At 47.4% G+C, this 20,239-nt stretch overlaps 1 protein-coding gene across 3 annotated transcripts in view; it reads right to left on the reverse strand.

Moving 5' to 3' along the window:
• The window catches only part of ADARB1 (adenosine deaminase RNA specific B1), a 135,923-nt gene that overhangs the window by 55,857 nt on the left and 59,827 nt on the right, over positions 1–20,239 (reverse strand). Inside the window, exon 1 of one of the 3 annotated variants that reach the window (XM_023194534.1) lies at positions 2,994–3,093. The exons of 1 other annotated variant lie outside the window; for it this stretch is intronic. In XM_023194534.1, the coding sequence (XP_023050302.1) occupies positions 2,994–3,093 (100 nt within the window). Of the gene's footprint in view, positions 1–2,993; positions 3,174–20,239 lie in introns of those variants that run through there. One more of the 3 variants, XM_023194536.1, reaches the window with a different exon arrangement.

The following is a 20,239-nucleotide window of genomic DNA, read 5'->3' on the forward strand; positions in this document are numbered from 1 at the left end:
GTGATGATGGGCGGGTGGGTGGACTGATGAATAGATGGGTGATGGGTAGATGCTCAGATGGATGACTAGATGGACGGATGGATGTTGGATGGGTGGGTAGATGGGTGGATGGATGAGTGAGTGGATGGATGATAGGTTGATGGATAGATGGATGGACTAAAGTGAGTAGATGGATGATGGATGGACTGGTATATGGATGGGTGGATAAATGCCATCCCATCCTATACCTCCAGGTGCTACCATGCTCTGCATCTCACAAAGAATTGCTCTCTTTGCAAGGTAAGAGTTATGGCTGCCACCAGAGAAGGAGGCTGGCATGACAGCTGCCTGCTTCCTCTCCATGGCCAGCTGGCTCTCCTCACTCTGTGAAGGGTGAAGGTCAGGAGTTCCAGGGCTTCTCCTCCAGAAGTACTCAGGGGGAGCAGGCCTCTCTAGGTTGGGACCTCCATCTCCACAGAGGTCCCCACACCCTGTTCACCTCTATTCTAGAAACATGGGGGAGCCCAGCTTCAGACTAAAACACAGTTCAGAACTGCTGCCAGAGGACAGTGGTCTTCACATGTGCACACATGACTAAGCACAGATAAGGATGTTATCACACGGGAGACAAACAAAACACTCAGTGAGAAATACATCTGGAAATATAGGATGCTATTCAGACAGCAGGCGGGTGGGGAGTGAAGGACTGCCTCTGTGTTCCCACCTCTCTCCCCTCCCACTGGTCATCCACTTAGCAGCAGTGCTGCGAGTGAATGAGGCTACAGCAGCAGTCACTGGGCACTGGCTGGGTGCAGGAAGCGCCTCATATATGGGCACTAACTGCTCCCCAGAATCCTGCCCTGTGGCTCCCAGACCTCTCCCAGGTTTCGTGCTGGCAGCATCTGCCAGGGTGGCAATGTCTGCTTGATGGGGGCTCTGGCCGCTATTTAAATGGCACATTATTCTTTAGTCCTATTTTCCTGACGATTAAGCTAATCCATCTGAGGCTCACACACAGTCAACAGTCAATTATTTGCCCTGTGGAAGGGAGTAACTGCATGGATAATTCAGGAGTGATGAAAAAAATCACTGAAATTATATTGCCACTGAAGCCAACTAAGACCAGTAACTTGCTACTACATTGTTTTCACCAAAGAATTACATTTTAAAAGGTGTACATTATACCAGTCTTAGAAAAAAACAAAACAAAACAAAAAACATGTAATACACGATTTACCATACCTTAAAAATATACAGTATAAAAGACTATATTTTACATCTTATAAAACTTTGCCAGTTTGGTATAAATGTGATGGCCAATCTTAATAATATCCATAATTTTCAAAGGTATTTTTATTAGTTTCAAAGATAATGCATATTATAAAATATCAACAGCAAGAACTAACACACAACGTGATATTGTTTAATAACATTCACAATGAACTTACTCATAGGAATGACCAAGGAATACAAGTCATTTAATATGTGGGCTTCATTGTCACATCTTATAACCCTCTCAATTTCTTATAACCTTGGTCTGAAAATGTAACATACTTGAGAGTGGTTTTCCCACTGCAGAATGAGATTATGGAATGCATGAAAAAGACATTTTAAGCTTGAATCACAGTAAATTCCAAAAGAATGACGACAGACTTATTCTTGTCCTTCTCAATATTTTTCCCAACTTAAATGATTAGTGATGAGTGTCCATGGGAAAAGTGGTGGTAATGCTAAATTGAGGGTATTTGGTAAAAATGTCCTTTAGTTTTTGCCTGTGCATTTGTTTTACCCCCTATTGCCTATCTTAGTGACATCTCAATTTCTAAAGCTTAACTGAGGAAACAAAAACAGACCAATGCTGTGACTTCTTGAGGTGAGGGCAGAGGGGGCCGCACAGATTGGTTGTACTGAGACCGCCCGTCAGTCCGGGAAAGCATCGAGGGTGTGGTATCCCCAGCCCTGGACACAAGCAGCTGGCAGCACGGTGCCCAGAGGGCCCAGGGTCAGGGGTTACCCACTCCAGACACAGACTTCCATTAGGTACTGTCGTCCTTGTTGTATTAGCAAGGCACTGTTACACGACTGCCGACTTTGAGATGCATCTGTTCCTCTTCTTTTTAGGAAGCCACACCAAAAAACCGAGGTTAATTTTATTTCCTGAAGAGAGAGGCATCTCCTGCCACAGAATGTCCCGAAGGCCCTGTGGTGGTGAAATGCTGTGCTCCAGTCCTGTCAGGAAGGGGACACTAAGGGGGTGCCCAGAAGACACAGAGGCAGAGGCACTGATCACAGCTGTCTTCAGCTGTTCTCCGGGCTAGATACATCTTTTCACTAAGGCATTTTCTATTAATTATTTCATATTATACAAAGAGAAAAAAAAATCAACAGCTTTTAAAGCAGCAGTTCACGTCCAAAACCCAGTAGCTTGTGACGTGTATAGTCATGGACAACTTTTGAATCTGGTTTTGAGAAAAAATAATCTAGATTTTAACGACTTAAAACATTAAGTTGAATTAAAAACTGGTATTAACCTGGAGTGCAAGATGTAAGGAATTTGTTCTCCATTCTTTTAAAGGGGAAATATTTTCACAATGGTTGCTACAGCCTTGCTTTCTGCAGCATGAAGAACAGTTTTAATGTAGAAAAGTCATTAATGAAGAGTGCGGCAAAGGAAATCTCATATAAGCATCTATCTCTGGGAGAAAAACCTTTTCTGTGGCTCAAAGCTACAAACTTTAGGGTTTTATAAATATCTTTCCAAAGACATACTCCAGACTCTGAAGCTAAATGATTTCTATTCATGTTTACAGACATGTTTTTGAATCTTCCTTTTCAAGTGCCCCTATCTAAAATTCTATAAAATGCCAACAACAAAAAAGGCACTTAAAAAGGGAAAATAGGAAGTAACTGGCATCAGCAAGATTAATTCACAAAGTCATCTATCCCAGAAAACACTTCTGTACTGCATTAAAGACTAATGCTTCACATTGAAGAATAAAAACTAAATGAATTACCTTTCCTCTCAGCGCGCTTCTTGCGCCTCCTTTTATACCGACGCCCCATGATGCTGAAAAAGGTCCCCATGTGCAAAGGCCCAGTGGTGGACGACGCCATGCAGACACGCCAATGCCAGCGCCAGCCGGCCCCAGCCTCATTCTGTCCCTCAGTCACTCAGGGCAGCAGCACAGCGACTCACTTCAGTGTGCCGGCAGCTGCGACAACAGCAGCCCCTGCCGACCAGGGAGCCTCCTCCTCTGCCTCGGGCCCATTCATCACGCTGCAGTTAGGCAGAACTAGGCTGAAGGGGCCCAAACACCATAATGACTTCAGAGCACACCACCCAGAGGATGACATGTGACAGTTAACCCTTCAGTGCAGTCACAGACAAAACACCACGAGCAGAGGGGAGAGAATGATAGCATGAATCTCCCACAGCAAACACACCAAAGTCCTGTTTAAATGGAAATCCTAATACAAAAAATCTATCAATAAGAGAGTACAGTGTAGAAAATAAAACTGCAAAAAGTAACAGGCTACCATACAACGCAATGCAGGGGCTCAGCAGACGCCAGCTGATGAAAACAGCTCCACAGAAAGTGCAGCTGAGTGGTCAGGATGTCACCAGTGAAATCCCTGGGACAGGAAACTGCAGGCCACTCACAAACAGATCCCCCTGCCCCCAGAGAGCGCTCTTTCTCCTCTCTTAACTCTGTCTCCCACCAACGCTGACCTGCCTCGTTCATTACTGCAGAGCAGGGGCACAGCTCATGGCCCAGGTGAATGACGCGCAGCCAGGAGAGGGGCCAACACCAACATCTTCCCATTTTCTGCTGTGCCTGGTTTGATCAGCACTGCCAGCCTGTGACTAGCACAGTACCATGACCAGCCTGGGGCGAGCAAGGACACACGTCACACACACGTACACGCACATGCATCACATACACACGTCACACAGCACTCGGTGCCTCTGCCGCTCGGGAGCCAGCATTTACGGCTGGCACAGCAGAACTCACAGCCTTCAGCCCCTTCTTGTCCAGAAAAATGCTGTTCAGGCCCCAGGGAGATGCTTCCCCTGAGATGGCCTGTGTCTCTGGAACAAAAGGCAGCTGCATCCAAATGCCCTGAAGATTAGGCTGTCTTGGGAGGAGTCCGATTATGGGGAGGAGGCAAGTAGAAGAAGCACTCACAGGCAAAAGAAAAAAAAGACAAATTAATTAACTAGTCAGATTCTTTCTCTTGGCACAATGCAATTACTGTCTCGTGTAACAAAGTACCTTTTCCCAATAATGACCAGCATCCACTTTCTAATTCATTATTCCAAAGGTACACATGAATTAGTGCAATGTTTGTGACAACTGCACATGACACCTGAGGAAATTATGCCATATTAAGCAATTCTTATTACTTTTAAACTTGTGTGTGTCAAGACATACTCTGCTTAAGCATAGTGAATTCTTTTCATTTTCTATTGTCTCAGCATCTGTCTGGAATATGAGCTGCACTTTCTCCTACTAGCAGCAGAGTTCAGCCAACCTTGACACTTTCTAGTTCTACACCACACCCAAGTGGCTCAAGCCAGTACTAGAGATGAGAACAGAGAGGCATCTTTCACTCAGGCACCTGCCCACACACTTCAAGTGACCCCACTCTACTCCCTTATTTGTTCTGCTGGTTGGCTGCCGTGCTCTCTCTCTCTGCCTGACTCTTTGTTCCTGCCTTGCGTGACCCAGGGACAGAGGACTGCCCTCGTGACTCATGGCACCCTCCCTGCTCAGGACCTGTAAGTAAAAATCTTTGAACATGCTTCCCATTGTGTGGTGTGCTGGATTTGTGCCTGAATTTGTGTCGGGCTCCTGGCACGAGTGACGATCAGGCAGGAATAACCTGGACATGGATCAGACAAGAGCCACCAGGGCATCTGTCAGTACACACACATTTCAAGAGGGACCCCCTGGTCACAGGTGGAACGACAAGACATCTGGCCGTCTGCCAGGCAAAGCAGCATCTCATGAAAGCACTGGAAACAGCATGCCCAGCCCCTTCACTCATCACTAGGGCGGGGCTGCCAGCCACTCTGGCACTGGAAGCCCAATTTAGCTGGAGGTCCTCAAAACACCGTAAGACTCAGGCTCCACGTCAGCAATCAGAGAGATGTCAGACATCAAAATTATCAATAGTTTCATTTCTTAAAAAATTATTAATATGATTTAACTAAATTTTCAAATTATTAAAACAGCTTTAAACAATTTTGATTTAAACATTTCACATTAACTACTTTATATCTTTTAATAATTTAGAAAAACTAATATTCTGAAAACACAAAAAATTATAATTTTTGCTGTTATTTACTTAAATTCAAATTTTTGATAGAAACACATTCAAATTTTGTATACTTCAAATTCAATGATATTTTTGGCTTTTTGCTTGTTTGAGACAGAGTTTTGCTCTGTTGCCCAGGCTGGAGTGCAGTGCCAGGATCTCAGCTCACTGCAGCCTCCGCCTCCTGGATTCAAGCGATTCTTCTGCCGTGGCCTCCCAAGTAGTGTGCACCACCATGTCTGGCTAATTTATTTTGTATTTTTAGCAGAGACGGGGTTTCACCATGTTGGTCAGGCTGGTCTCGAACTCCCGACCTCAGATAATCCACCCTCCTTGGCCTCCCAAAGTGCTGGGATTACAGGCGTGAGTCACCACACCTGGCCCAATGACATGCTTTATTTTTTAATCCTTTAGATCAAGTGGCAGCAAACATTTTCTGTAAAGGGCCAGAGAGTAGCTACTTTAGACTTCATGGCCGCGTGTCTCTGTTGCACTATTTTATTTTTTAACAACTCTTTAAAAAATGTAAATGCTGCACAAAAACAGGCTGTAGGCTGCCGTGTGCTGGCCCTGCATTAAGCCATGAACACTAATAGAACAAGCATTATCTGATATATATGCTTAATACAAAACATAATTAGTGATTTGCAGAAATAAAAACAAAATAATCAATGTTATGGGAGACATATGCACCTATTCATCAATCATGTCTTGATCTGTTACTCATTCAAACATGAGTGGCATCTGAACAGAACACCCAGATATGCATAGTAACAGTTAAATTCAGTGGTCTTTGACATTTTGCCAACATTAATTCATATAAAAACCATAGCTCTCCACATATTCAGGGACAGGCCCAGGGACAGCAGGGCCACCCGAGTGCCCCCAGATGCTGCCTACAAGGAGACGGCCAGCAACTCATCAACATGCATGGTGCAGCTGCGATGGATTTCTGCTCCAAAGGACAGAGCTGGTGTCAGGATGAGCTTCCGAGATAGAGTAAGGCAAGTGGGGAGCCTGCCGAGAGGAACAGGGGCCTAAGTCAGGAAGAGGCCACATCAGGAGCCAGCAGAGGCCAGCGCACCATGGCAAGCTGCCCGGGGCCCATGCTGTTGCACCCAGGAACATGCGGGTGTCTGGGTTGTGCAGGGCCAGACCTGAAAGGGCCTTTCACGCTGAGGTGATGTCTTTGAACTCCGTCCGGACAGCCATGGAGAGTCTGCAGGTTTGCATCCAGAGGTAAGGAAGGTGGACTGATTATGTGGGGACAGGTGAGGAAGACAGGAGAGAGGGAACAGGGGACAGTCACAGCCCTACCTCAGGCCAGTCAGGGATGAGACGGCCTAAACTCTCGCATGGTGGCATGGGAGGAGAGAGAAGCTGGGGAGGAGACATGATGCAGAGATCTCACCAGGCCAGGGAGCTGGGCTGGGCAGCCAGGGAGAGAGAAACAATGCTCCCAGAGGACGGACGGATGTTAGAGCAAAGCCGAGCCCAGCTGCTGGGAAACGCATCTGTGATGCCCGTGAGGAGCGGGGAGCTCAGATCTGCTCTACTTCTTGACTGCCGCAGAACTCAGCACCAGCTCCAATGCTTTTAGAGCCCTGATTTTTCACAAACCGACTCCTCCAACCTTCCCCTGTGGGCAGGACACACAGGCCAGAGTCACTCTGTCACATCTCTCCTCTCTCCACCAGGTCATGGGCAAACCTTCCTGATATACTTTATGGCATTACAGCAAAGGGGAGTCCAGGCCCTGGTGCTAAGGCAGGAGCCTTGGTGTCATCAGGTGGGAGCCTCCGCCACCTGTCCGGATTCTTTCCTTCAATGCTCACAATACTGGGGCTGTCATGGGACAGTGAACTAGCAGTGGGGCACTCAGGGTCGGCCTGATACCCACCGGCAATCAGCCACTGGTAGCTGTGACTCCACCTTATTTCCTTTTACCCAGCTCGTACCCTCACAGAGGCTGCCATGGTCCTGAGGGCTTGGGAACCGACGGGCAGGTCCCTGAGGGCATAAAGGAGTGAAAACCAAGGAGGAGCGGGTGGGACAGAAGCTGTCTGCAAAGGCTGCCCCCACGTCTGGGGCAGGCTCTTCCGGGAAGCAGAGCCTCCGTTCTCACAGACGCTTAACTTGTGACAGGAGCTGGGAGGGGAGGACGTCTATTTCTGACAGTGACGCCGACAGGCCTCTGGTGTGGTGAGTTCAGGAGGGCTGTACCGCAAGGCCCTGCCCATCACTTGACGAAGCCTTACCAGACAGTTGGCACAGGCTCTACAGACTCTTGCCCTCTCTTGGTGACAGAGGAGAAGTGGTGGTGGTAGAGCAGGAACCGCTGCGTGGGGCTCAGAAGAGAAGCTGAGAGGATGCTGGGAGCAGAAACAGAGAAAGGTGCCGGGGGCAGCGTGGGAGCCAGGAAGGTTCACAGTTGCTGACCTGTATGGCTATCACAGTGAGATGGGGGACTAAGGCCAGGGCAACTGCAGAACGCGCTGAGCAACACGCAGGGTACGACTCACAGCTCTAGGGCCAGTCCAGCTGCAGGAGCCCCTCCTTCACTGCAGCTGTGTTGTTCCTGTGCCCCTAGGAGGCCTGGTCTGAGACAGGTAAGATGACCCATTTTGGTAAAAGAGGCGTGTGTAAAACATCAGATCATCCCCTTCCCTCTGCAGTCTAAGGTAGCACGTTTTACAGTTTCACATTACAAGTCGCCTTGCACGAAATCCTTACCTAAGCCCGCATCTGTGCACACACCTGTGCTTAGCTTCCTGCTGGGAGTTCGGGATCTCCTGTTAAATACGGATGCACAGCGTATCTCCAACAGAGGAAGTCAAAAGCAACCCACAGGATTAGAACCAAGAAACCACAAAAGGGAAACATAAATGTTCTTTAATTATTTCAAATAAGAAACAATGAAACCTCTTTTGACCTATTTTATAGTAGAAATTCACTTACTGTATTTGAAAACTGTAAGGGGGAGTTTCTGTAGGTTTATTAATTTAATTATTCCCTTGCCATGCATCAAACGAGTGAGGTGCACAGTCATGAAAAATGACTCCACACTGTGATTAGCCAGGTCTGAGAAACTGAGGACTAGCCAGAAGCTCAAAAACACCAGAGCCATGAACAGACCTGGCTAACAAGACCTAGTCACCAGGTGAGCAGTGCCGTGGCCCCTGAGGAGGGGCTGGCCAGGCCCAAGCACAGCGGCTGCTTGGACTAGCTGCATTGTGTCTCCAGCTGAGGCCCCAGGGGTCTCCTAACAGGGACAGAACCAAAGAAGAAACAATTTGAGAAGAGCCAGAACTTCTAGAGAAGAAGCCAGAATTTTTATCCAGGAGAAAGTACTTAATATTGTCATGGTTTTAGGCAGTCCACATCAAGCCAATCATAGGGTAAGATAAAAGGAAAAGACAGATGGTAAAGAGCTGTCTGAACTCTGGATTCTTTATGATGAAATTATTCTGGAGAAATAAAGTGCTTATAGAAGTTGGGTAAAAACAAGGACTGTTGCTGCCTGGTTGCTGGACACACTCATGTTTTCAAAAGTCCAACTCTCGGCCTTCTCCCTCTGGGTCAGGGTTTTTATCTGATTTGGTTTCTACAGGAAGCTGAGCTCAATAGCGGGCTTTAGTCTCTCTAGTTTACCCCCACACCAACCACATTCATGGACAGAGGTGGCCAAGAGGCCAGGCCACTCCCACGGAGGTTGGTGGTATTCTGTGTCCTGCCGGCTCTACTAGGACACAGCCCTGGGAGAGTCCCAGTCCAGGGGAAACCAGGTTGCCTTGCAACTTCCTATCATCCCATTTCCCAACTGATACATAACGCATGATTATTTTTTTCCTTGAAATGAGAAAAGTATAATTTCCCCATCTCCATTGTAACCCTTACCTTAAAAGACCAAAACGTACGGCAAGCCACAACTCAGAAAAGTATATTCAAGAAACAACTTGCAAAGTATACCTCAACACCTGTACTTTAAAATCCCAGCAGAATGGATAAGTCTGAAACCGTAACCCCCTCACAGGCAGTGACAACAGCTATCTGGCCATAGGTAAAGGCTCCTAGTGAGGAGTCCACGGCTCAGTGAGAATGTGGTGAACGTGCCTGGCAAAAGTCATGTCACCTGGTTTGTGTGTAACTTTTCAGGAATCTGGCAGGTCTACTAAATGAGATATGACTTTAAGTGAAAATACACTAAAAGCACAATCTCAAGAGATATGCTGTCATTAAAAATTAATCTGGGATTACAGTTAACACTGTGAAAGATACCATGGTAAGCTTGTTCAGAGATCCGGCCGGCATCCTCCCGCTGTGCGCCCATCTTGGGCTCTGCGCACTACCTTGTCAATGAAGGCAGTTGTTCTGTGCTTTCTCAGATTCTGTATTTGTCAGTTAGGCATCCAGTCCTCACAGGACCAATTCTATTAACTACGTTTTCTTATTCCTAATGCTCTGGCATTTGTGGGCCTTACAGACACAGAGAGAGACTGGCCCTCCCAGGGCTTAGCCAGAAGGGTGGTCGGCTCTACCCACCTCCCTTAGCTGACTTCCCACCTGCCCTAAATCACCCAAGGGCCTGGTAGCAGGCAGCTAGTGATCTTTCCTACAGCCTAAGGCCCACTGGAACTGTTCACACTAGCCAGTCCTACACTGGTGCCCTGCCCTGCCTTTCCCACAGAAACCCCACTCAGGCTCTGTCCTGGGCTTTCCTGTGGCTCCTTTCTGCCCCTTGACTGACACCACTGTGTCCGTGGGCCTGCTTGGAATGAGTGCCCTTCCTCTAGGAAACGCAAGTAATAAAAGTCTCCTTCCAGGCCGGGCGCGGTGGCTCAAGCCTGTAATCCCAGCACTCTGGGAGGCCAAGACGGGTGGATCACGAGGTCAGGAGATCGAGACCATCCTGGCTAACATGGTGAAACCCCGTCTCTACTAAAAAAAACAAAAAACTAGCCGGGCGAGGTGGCGGGCGCCTATAGTCCCAGCTACTCGGGAGGCTGAGGCAGGAGAATGGCGTGAACCCGGGAGGCGGAGCTTGCAGTGAGCTGAGATCCGGCCACAGCACTCCAGCCTGGGCGACAGAGCAAGACTCTGTCTCAAAAAAAAAAAAAGTCTCCTTTCAGTGGCAGAGGCCTCTTGGGTTCTGGTTCCTTGGTCACCTCCACATGCTACAATTCTGTGGGCACAAAGGAGACAGAACAGTTCTCAAGACCTTCTTGGTTTAACAATACATCCTTTTAGACTCATCTATGAAACACAAAAGCATGCTAGTTTCCTGACTATCACACTGTATAATCCTGTTTGATATTTGTTCTGCATTCACATAAAAAGTTAGATTAAAATGGTATTTACATATATTTTGCCTTCATTTTCATAAAGAGATCATTTGGTTTTTTCCTCATCAAATGACACAGCCCAATGCAGAGTAAATCTTCCTAACATCAAAAATGCATATTTTTTGGTTTCTTGAAAGTCAGAGTAATTTAGACTCTCCCGGCATGACAAGACAAGCCGTGCCCTCACTGTGATAAATCTGTGTGCCAGCAAGTGGAAAGGTGCCCTAGTGGGGCACTGGCTCTCTTACTGCTTATTAATTCATTTTGCAGCCATTTCACATGAAGTTATGAGAGTTGAAGTAATGTCCTCACAACGTATCATGGTTCTCTTCCTTTTTCTTCCCATTTCTTTTTTCTACCTTTAGGATTATTTAAGAGAAACATAAAAATAGAATGTCTGATTCACGAGAATCCAGAAACTCACAGCAGAATAGCAATGATTCACTGTATCACGTATGGTTTCTATGATGATTAAACTGACAGTTTACAATTTTAATAAGATACCTTAAAGCTCTTTTTTCCCAACTTTAAAAGTTCATCAATTTCTGACTTCAGCTGCCATGTCTTTGCAAGTTAATAACTGTTTAATTCTAGGAGAATGTCACAAATAGCCATATACCATTTACCATCTGACATTCCTGGTATCTAATTAATTTTATTTTTACCTATGTCCTCAGAGTAAAGTTCTCAAATTTAATGTTCCCAGAATATTAATTTAGGAAAACTCTTAAAAGCATTTTTCTACTCTTATAAGAAGGGGAAAAAAATGAGTTTATTAGAATTCTAAAATCTCTGAGAGTAATTTACTCATTATTTACATAAAATCAACACATGGGAAATTGTAACATGACTTAACGTAATATTAAAGTACCTCAGAAATGTATGTTAATAAGAAAAGTAGCAAATATTAATTCATCTACCTATTTACTGAGCATCTGCTATGTGCCAGTACTATCCTAAATGCCTGAGATACATCAGTGAACAAAAAGACGTTAACATCTGCTTTCCTGGAGCTTATGTTCTAATAAGGAAAAAAAAAGACAACTGACAATGCGTGTCATAAAAGATTAAATGCCATCAAGTGTCAACGGACAACAGTGACTGTTATTCTAGGAAGACGGCTGGATGTGGGAAGGCAGTAGTGGCTATGCCATTTTGGAAAAGACTGCAACAAACTTCAAGGTGGTAAGGAAGGTGGCCATAAGACAGCTGGCAAGAGTGTTCTGGAAGGGAAGATGGAAGGTTCTAGGTAGCTGCAGCACCTGAAACTGCCCAGGAACAGCCAGGCAGCCAGACTGACAGCAGCACAGTTACGAGAGAGTAAGAGGAGATGGAGGCCACTCTGCACATGGGACCTCCTGGGCCACAGTGAGGACATGGCAGTCACATGGTGGCAAGAGACTGTGGCAGCATCTTGAACACGGGCTTTAATCTAGTTCTGACCTAGTTTTAAAAGGAACACTCAGGCCAGAGTTGGGGACAGGTGCACAGGAGGCATGTTCTGAAGGCACTGCCCACAGGCCTCCTGGCTGCCATGTGGAATAGAAGAGAAAGGATAGGCTGCCTTCAGCCTGAGCACCTGGAAGGAAAGAGCTGCTGAGATGGGAAGATTATGGCAAGAGCAAGGGAATGAGAATTTGGATGTCTTAAGTTGTGGAGGTCTACAGACACCTGACAGAAGATGCTGCTGGCCTTGGGGTCTGAGTCTGGAAAGCAGGGGGAAGGTGTGGGCCAGAGACACAGGTGTGGGACTCACCCATAGAGGTGAGGCTGGGTGCAATTCCTGAGTGAGGAGCATAGTGCCAGGAGGTTAGGAGAGGAAGAAGCAGGGAGCCAGGAAGGGCACCTGCCACAGCAGAGGGCACAGGAAAAGTCGGTTGAGTGATGGCCACCTGCCAATCACTACACATGCATTTGCTCATTTAAACGTCATCAAATCTCAGTAAAGGAGACTGAGGTTTCAGAGCAGCGGCCTGGACATGGCTGCTATCCGTTTTACAAGCATCATAGATGCCATCTGAGCTTTGGCCTTTGTGGGTGGAGCCTGCACAGCTGTGCAGCATGGCCATGGTTTCAGCAAAGCAATAACCAGCACAGAGTCACGAGCTGGTCCCCCTGGTCAAAGCCCTGCTCCCTCTTCTACTAGCCAAGGGCCTTAGGCAATTTCTTACCTTCTGGGCTCCTCAGATGCCCCCTCTGCAAAACACATGACAAAGCCAGGACACACCCGAGTTCATGGGGTACCAAGTGAGGACGCTGCTTAGGCTGCAGCAGCTGCACCCCCAGTAGGCAGATCCCACATGGCTCCCACCACCTCATGGGGAGGAGCCTGGCAGCCAGCTGGGCTGAGTCGCTGACCAAGGTCACATGCTGGCCATGTACTAGGACCCACTCCAAACCCAGAGCTCTCCAACCTGGGGACCCACACTCCACCCTGCTACAAACTGCCCAATTAAAGAAAAAACACAGCCGGGAGCGGTGGCTCACGCCTGTAATCCTAGCACTCTGGGAGGCCGAGGCGGGCAGATCACGAGGTCAGGAGATCAAGACCATCGTGGTTAACACGGTGAAACCCTGTCTCTACTGAAAAAAAAATACAAAAAATTATTTGGGCGTGGTGGCGGGCGCCTGTAGTCCCAGCTACTTGGGAGGCTGAAGCAGGAGAATGGGGTGAACCCGGGAGGCAGAGCTTGCAGTGAGCCAAGATAGCACCACTGCACTCCAGCCTGGGTGACAGAGCAAGACTCCGTCTCAGAAACAAAAAAGAAAAAACAAAACTACTTGAGTTTATTTTATCAAGATTCCTTATAATATTAACTCATATTTCTTTACATTAACACATTTCTGTTTTCTGAATGAGAATGGTTTCAAACAGAACAGACTAAGTACAACTTTTGGTCTACTTGCAACAGTCCTCCACTTCTTCACACAAATGAATTCAATTAAGCTTTTTCCATTGGCTTTAAAGGTGACTTTACCAGGCAACTTAGAGTTAAAAATCAAAGTCTACACTTCTCAAATTAGTATAGCAGGTATTCGATTTAAAAAACAACAAAAAGGCAGGAGCCAAAAAAAGGAGACACTTGACTTGAGGGACCTTAATTAGCTGCGGTAGCACAACGTGGCTTAAAGCAAGCAAGCAGCCACAGACAGTGACCAAGGGTGGCTCAGGTAACCCAGGGGTAGGTAAGGTGACCCGGAGTGGCCAAGGTGGCCCAGGGTGGCTTAGGAGACCCAGAGGTGGCTATGGTGGCCCAGGGGTGGCTAAGGTGACCCACAAACAGCGAATATGACCATGAGTGACTAAGGTGAGAGGGTGGCTAAGGTGACCAACAAATGGCTGACGTGATCCTGGGGTAGCTAAAGGTTACTCACAGGTGGCTGAGGTAACCCACAGGTGGCTGAGGAGACCCTGAGATGACTAAGGAGACCCTGAGATGACTAAGGTGACCCTGAGATGACTAAGGTGACCCTGCGGGGGCTAACATGGCCCAGGGGTGGCTAAGGCGACCCCGGGATGCTAAGGTGACCCTGGGGTAGCTCAGGTGGCCCACAGGTAGCGCAGGTGGCACTATGCCAGCAACAGAGGATGACTCAAACGTAGGAGGACTAGCACTCCCCAAGGATAGCTCCATTCCCTTTTACAGACTCTGGGAAACTTTTCAAATTCTTATGAGCTCTGAATATAAATTTGATACTAAACTGGGACATACACTGACAGGTATTTCTTTAAAGATTCTTAGGCATTATTTAAAAACAATGTTTTCTATAATTCGCTATTAAAAATAAAACAGAATGCCAATCCTTTGAAATATATTCTGTAAAACTGTTACTACATATTTAGATCAAGAGAGTATAGGCTAATTTTTTGGATTTTAACATAATTATTACCTATTCGGAATATTAAGCTTAAAACAATAGAATCATAAAATTATGTTACACAAATACTACACAAGCAAAGTAACAACTTTTTTTCTTTTTTTTTTTTTTTTTTTTTTGAGACAGGGTCTCACTCTGCCACCCAGGCTGGAGTGCAGTGGCACAATCTCGGCTCACTGCCACCCGTCTCCTGGGATCAGGCAATTCTCCCACCTCAGCCTCCCGAGTAGCTGGGACTATAGGCATGCGCCACCACGCCTATAGTGGTGTAAAATATGTAAAAATTTATTTTTACTTTTATTATTTGTACAGACAGGGTTTCACCATGTTACCCAGGCTGGTCTCAAACTCCTGGGCTTCAGCAATCCTCCTGTCTCAGCCTCCCAAAGTTGTGGGATTATAGGCTTGAGCCACCACAGCCGGCCACAGTTTTTTGAACTGCAAAAGACATGCAAAACTTCTCATTCCATAACACAATAAGCCCCTTCCACAGACTTAATTTATCAAATTTATAAATTACTTGATAAAATTTTATTTACAATCCAGATCACTCACTGAATTAAACCAGCTATAAGTGTTCCATCTCACTGCCTCATGGATCCTCTAAACGGTGAAAATAAAGCCAGGGACCAGAAAGTTCTCTGAAGGAAACGGGCTTCTGGACGCACACGGGGAATGCAAACACACGCACGCACGCGCACGCGCAGATGGTGTAAAGACAGGAGGTTTGTCCTAGTGGCCACCGCTCAGAACACCACTCAAAATGCCACTGAGCCTCCGCCACTGAGTCTCAGAAGTGGCCCTACAGCACCATCTGCTGTTTTGCAGAGGTTACTCAACGCTCCATGCCAGAGCAACCAAGCCAGGAGCCACCTGGAAGCTACCAGGCATGGGCTGCCAGCGGCCGACCTGTACCTCACAGCCTGGTCCGGGCGCTCTGCTGAATACAAACCATCTGACAGGACAGCAACATCAGAAAAGGTCGCCCTGGGCCCTGATGGGTAGGACACCTGCATGGGGTGAGAGGAAACTTTTTGGGGTAAGAAGAATGTCCTCTACCCCGACTGCTTGGTGGTGTGGCACTGGCATACATTTGTCAGAATATATCAGAGTGCACACTTTAGAAGAATGACTTTTGGCTGGGTCGAGGCGGGTGGATCACCCGAGGTCAGGAGTTCGAGACCAGCCTTGCCAACATGGTGACACCCCGTCTCTACTAAAAATACAAAAACTAGCTGGGCGTGGTGGCAGGTGCCTGTAATTCCAGCTACTCAGGACGTTGAGGCAGGAGAATCACTTGAGCCCGAAAGGCAGAGGTTGCAGTGAGCAGAGATCATACCATTGCAATCCAGCCTGGGCATCAAGGGTGAAACTCTGTGAAGAAAAAAAAAAAAAAAAAAAAGACTTTTATTGTCTGTACATTTTACTTCAGTAAATACAGTTTTAAAAAAAATCAGAAATTCCAGAAGAAAACAAATTCTGTAAGAAAGGTAAGTCTCAATTTGAAACAAAATAGAAAATACATGTATTTCAAGAAGAATGAATTAAATGAGTTCCAAGAAACAGAATGAATAAGCTGGAAAAGGCTGCAGATAGCATAAGAAAGGCAGTGGTCCCTCTCAACAAGAGGACACGGAGAGGCAGAAGTGCTGATGCTCAGGGCCTACAGTCGCATAGGGCCCCACACTACCACTCACCACGCTCGCCGCGCCCAATGGGCACCTTCCCCGCCCCACGCGACAGAGGAGGAAGTGCAGTGTGGATCGAGGCACTTGCTCGACTGCTGGATCCAAACTCAACTCCATTCCCCACTCCGCTCTACCACTCCATGCCAGGCAAGAATATGGCAAAACAGAAAACGGAACCAAAAAATCAAGTACACCAAATCCAAGTATAAAGCAAATTAAACTGTGGCATGACTTTCAGCAATCATCATAATAATGTCAGTGCCATGTATGAATTTGGAACTTTGATTGAACCAAGGTTACAGAACAGAAAAAGTTTTCTACTTTGGTAACACAGAAAACAAACAAGGCCGGGCACAGTGACTCACGCCTGTAATCCCAGCACAGTGGAAGGCTGAGGTGGGTAGATCACCTGAGCCCAGGAGTTCAAGATCAGCCTGGGCAACACAGCAAAACTCCGTCTCTACAAAAACTACAAAAATTAGCCAGGTGTGGTGGCGGACGCCTGTAGTCTCAGCTACTCAGGAGGCTGAGGCAGGAGAACTGCTTGAATCCGAGAGGTGGAGGTTGCAGTGAGCCAAGATTATGCCACTGCACTCCAGACTGGCAACAGAGCGAGATCCTGTCTTTAAAAAAAAGAAAAAAAAAAAGAAGACAATAAACTGACAGAGCTCAGACAAACTGACACCACCGAGGAGGTGAGGGCCAGATAAGTGCTTCTGCTGCCTTCCACGCAGGAAACTGAGAGGCCGCCCAGCGCCCACAGGCCACAAGCACATGGGCCACTCAGTCTCTAGGATGACCAGCAGAGGGGCATGGCTTCAAGCTTGGTAAACTGACCCAGCGCTCATCCTCGAGCCCTTTTCCCATGCCCCTCTACCAAGGGTGCCACAAGAATGAAAGGCTCATTTTCTCAGTCTCTTTTGTGACTAAAGCTGGCTACAAAACAATTCTGGCCAAGGAGAAAGACACAGTTCTGGCCAAGTGAAAATATGCTGGGGGCAATGCCTCTGACAAAACGAACAGACAAGAGCTCCACTGCCTGCTCCTTCTCAGTTGTTCCTGCCTTAAACATAGATGTGATGTCTAAAGCTGCTGCTGCTGTACTGCAATGATACTGACCCAGAGCCCTAACACGGATGAACTTGGAACTAGCTCTAGCAAACTCCTCCCTCTGGATTACCAATGACATAATAAGTGTGTGTATACGTCCAAGGTGTGTAAGATACTGTGAGCCATGCTGTGACTTTCACCCAGAATCAATGATACAGGAAAAGAAGGTTGGAGAAATGTCAGGGAGCTAAATCCTCCTCCACGTGAACTAACAGTGCACAGATAATGTCTCAAGTTCATAAATCAAACCACAGCAAGTGCAGGATGCAGCCCTTTCTCTTGGTTAAGCTCCTACTATGTTGCATCTCTGTCACTTACAGCCAATCCTAATACTAATTAATACAGAAATACAAATATCTAAAATGCATTTTAAAAAATCAGTGATGCCACTGAGGAGGGCAAGAGCTACACTCTATTGCTTCTCATCAAAAGCCCTTCTAAGTTTGAGGGCATCACTTCCGTAGAAATTGAAATTAAGCACAGGTCTGCTCTTTTCTTGGCACCAGCAGGCCCAGCCTCTCCCCACTCTCCGGCTCACCAGGCTTCTGGAGTCGTACCCTGAGCCCCTCCTGCGTAGGGCGCCCACCTCCCATGCCATCTGCCTGGAAAACACACCTAGTTTTCCAGACTTGCTGCAATCCTACATCCATGAACTCTCCTGCCCTGCCTCCTGGGCACACCTCCCTCCATCCCCGCTTTCCTCACAGTGCCACCATCATCACAGGATTCCTCCCCTCCACACCCACCAGGCCGTTCACACGCAGCGGGCAGAGACTGCATCTGAACCCTCAGTGCCTCAATCAGAGGCAATGCAGAGGCCGACCTCTGTCACTGAATGCAGACATCCTCACGCCGTCCTCTGCAGAGACTTCAAATGTTTTATTTTAAATTGGATTGATGGGCCTTCACTCATTAGGGTCACTAAAGCATAAAGCTCCTGCCACACCCAAAGTGCCACTCATGTACCCTCAGACCAAGGAAGGGCAGCCAGGGGGCAGGAATGGCCAAGAGCCCTATCCTCACCACCAGCATGGGTAGGCATAAGTTAAGAAGGGGGTTAGGGGTCATCAGTCTTTCAGAACTCTCCACATACCAGGATCACAAGGGGCTGCAGGCTGGAACCTCGGCCTCCAGTGCCTTACATGGGGGAATCTGTCCACAAGAGGGAGCTGCTGTGTCACTCCGAGTCCCTCCACGTAGAAAAAGCCTTCGGGAAACACTGAACAGAAGTAAATTCAGATTGTACTGGATGCACACATGAATCTTCTCACTTCGTTCCTCTCACACACACCAGTCTTCAAGGTATCTGGATTCATTACTTTTAGTTCAGTCATGCTCAGAGCACAACAAAGCTAAAAGAAAATTACCAATTTCTAAGAACTTCAGATCTTTGTGATTTTACACTCAACAGTGTATATTTTGTTAAATTCTTATCTATTCAAGTCATACTTCTGTGGTTAATTGTGTACTTCTTCAGAACCTTAAAAGTCACATATAAACTGGGAATCCAACCACTTCTTAGGAATTTATTTAACTTGATGCTGTTTAAACCAAGCTTTACACAGATTATTTCTTATGTTTTAAGTGGAAAACAATCCCAGTCACAAACTCCCTTGTTCCACACCTACCAGTGTCCCTGGCCCCTGTGGACACCAGCTGGGGCGGGCTTCTCCCTGCAGCGCACCCACCAAGCAACCTGGGGGAGAGCGGCTGGGTACCTCCTCTGGGTTCAGGAACACCCCTACTCTCCCAGCAGTCACTGGCTGGCGGGGCAGCTCTACTGTTTTCTACCCCCACTAGCTGTCACCACAGGACTGGTCTGTCCCCACATTTGTCCCCAGGCCTCGGTCAGTGCCTCCCCCCAAGGGCTCAGTACATGTCTGTTGTTAAAGGAATGACTCTCTCTTGAGCACTGCTACAGGTTCTGAAACGTGGTGCCGGGTATAGCAAACACCATGACTCCACAGCTCACTTCACAAGTAGCAGCTCCACTTAATCACACCACTTGATGTTATTTTCCCTAAATCTGGTGTATCTGTAGTTTTTCCCTGTCATCTCAGCTTAGGCTGAGGCCCCAGGTCTGAGGAACAGTGCTAACGGCCCCCCTGTTTTTAAGAGCAGGGTCTCCCTGCCCACTATGTAGAGCTTGCTGGAAGACTGGAAAGCAGGGCACCTGACAGGACGCCAGAACCAGAGATCAGAGACCAGTGGACTTGTCCTAAGAGAGCGAGTCCTCACGGCAGCCAACCACCAAGCAGGGGAGGGAGTGCATGGTCCTCCACTCCTTCCCCTGGTTTTACTCCCCTCCCTCTGATCCCTCCTACTCCCATGGGCCCGGGGCCATCACAGGATGAACACAGGCGCGTATGACTCGCACTGTGTCCCTGCTCTGATGCTGCCTAGTCCCGTGGCTGCTGGTGGCCTCTAAAATTAGAAGCGTCTTTGGAAGGGGCTGTGCAGGGTCAGATTTTCAGGACAACATTCAGCTTCACCCACCCCATCACAGAGGACCCACCAGGGAGGGGCAGCAGTCTCCACCGGGCCCACCTGCAGTCCAGGACCACAGGACACACGGAGGGCCCTCTTGACCGTGGCCACACCTTTCTGCTGACATTCCACACTCGGCATGTTTTTTTCCAATTTCTCTAATACATTTTGAAATGTGGATAGCAGGCTTGTCAGTTCTGGAAAGCCTTTCTCGCACTCTGCCTTCATCTTCTGAGGCCTCACTTTGCTTTTCGACCTAAATTAGGTCCTGTCTCTTCCAGTCTTTCCGCTTCATTAGGGGCTACTCTGTCTATCTATCGCTTATGGTTTTGAGGTCACCAACTCAGGACCCCGTATCTGTGTGCACTGACAGGCGGGTGTCACACGATGGTCCTGCTGACAGGTGGGCGTCAGGGTGGTCCTGCTGACAGGTGG

The sequence above is a fragment of the Piliocolobus tephrosceles genome, chromosome 19 (assembly GCF_002776525.5).
Source record: "Piliocolobus tephrosceles isolate RC106 chromosome 19, ASM277652v3, whole genome shotgun sequence".
Taxonomy (NCBI): Eukaryota; Metazoa; Chordata; class Mammalia; order Primates; family Cercopithecidae; genus Piliocolobus; species Piliocolobus tephrosceles.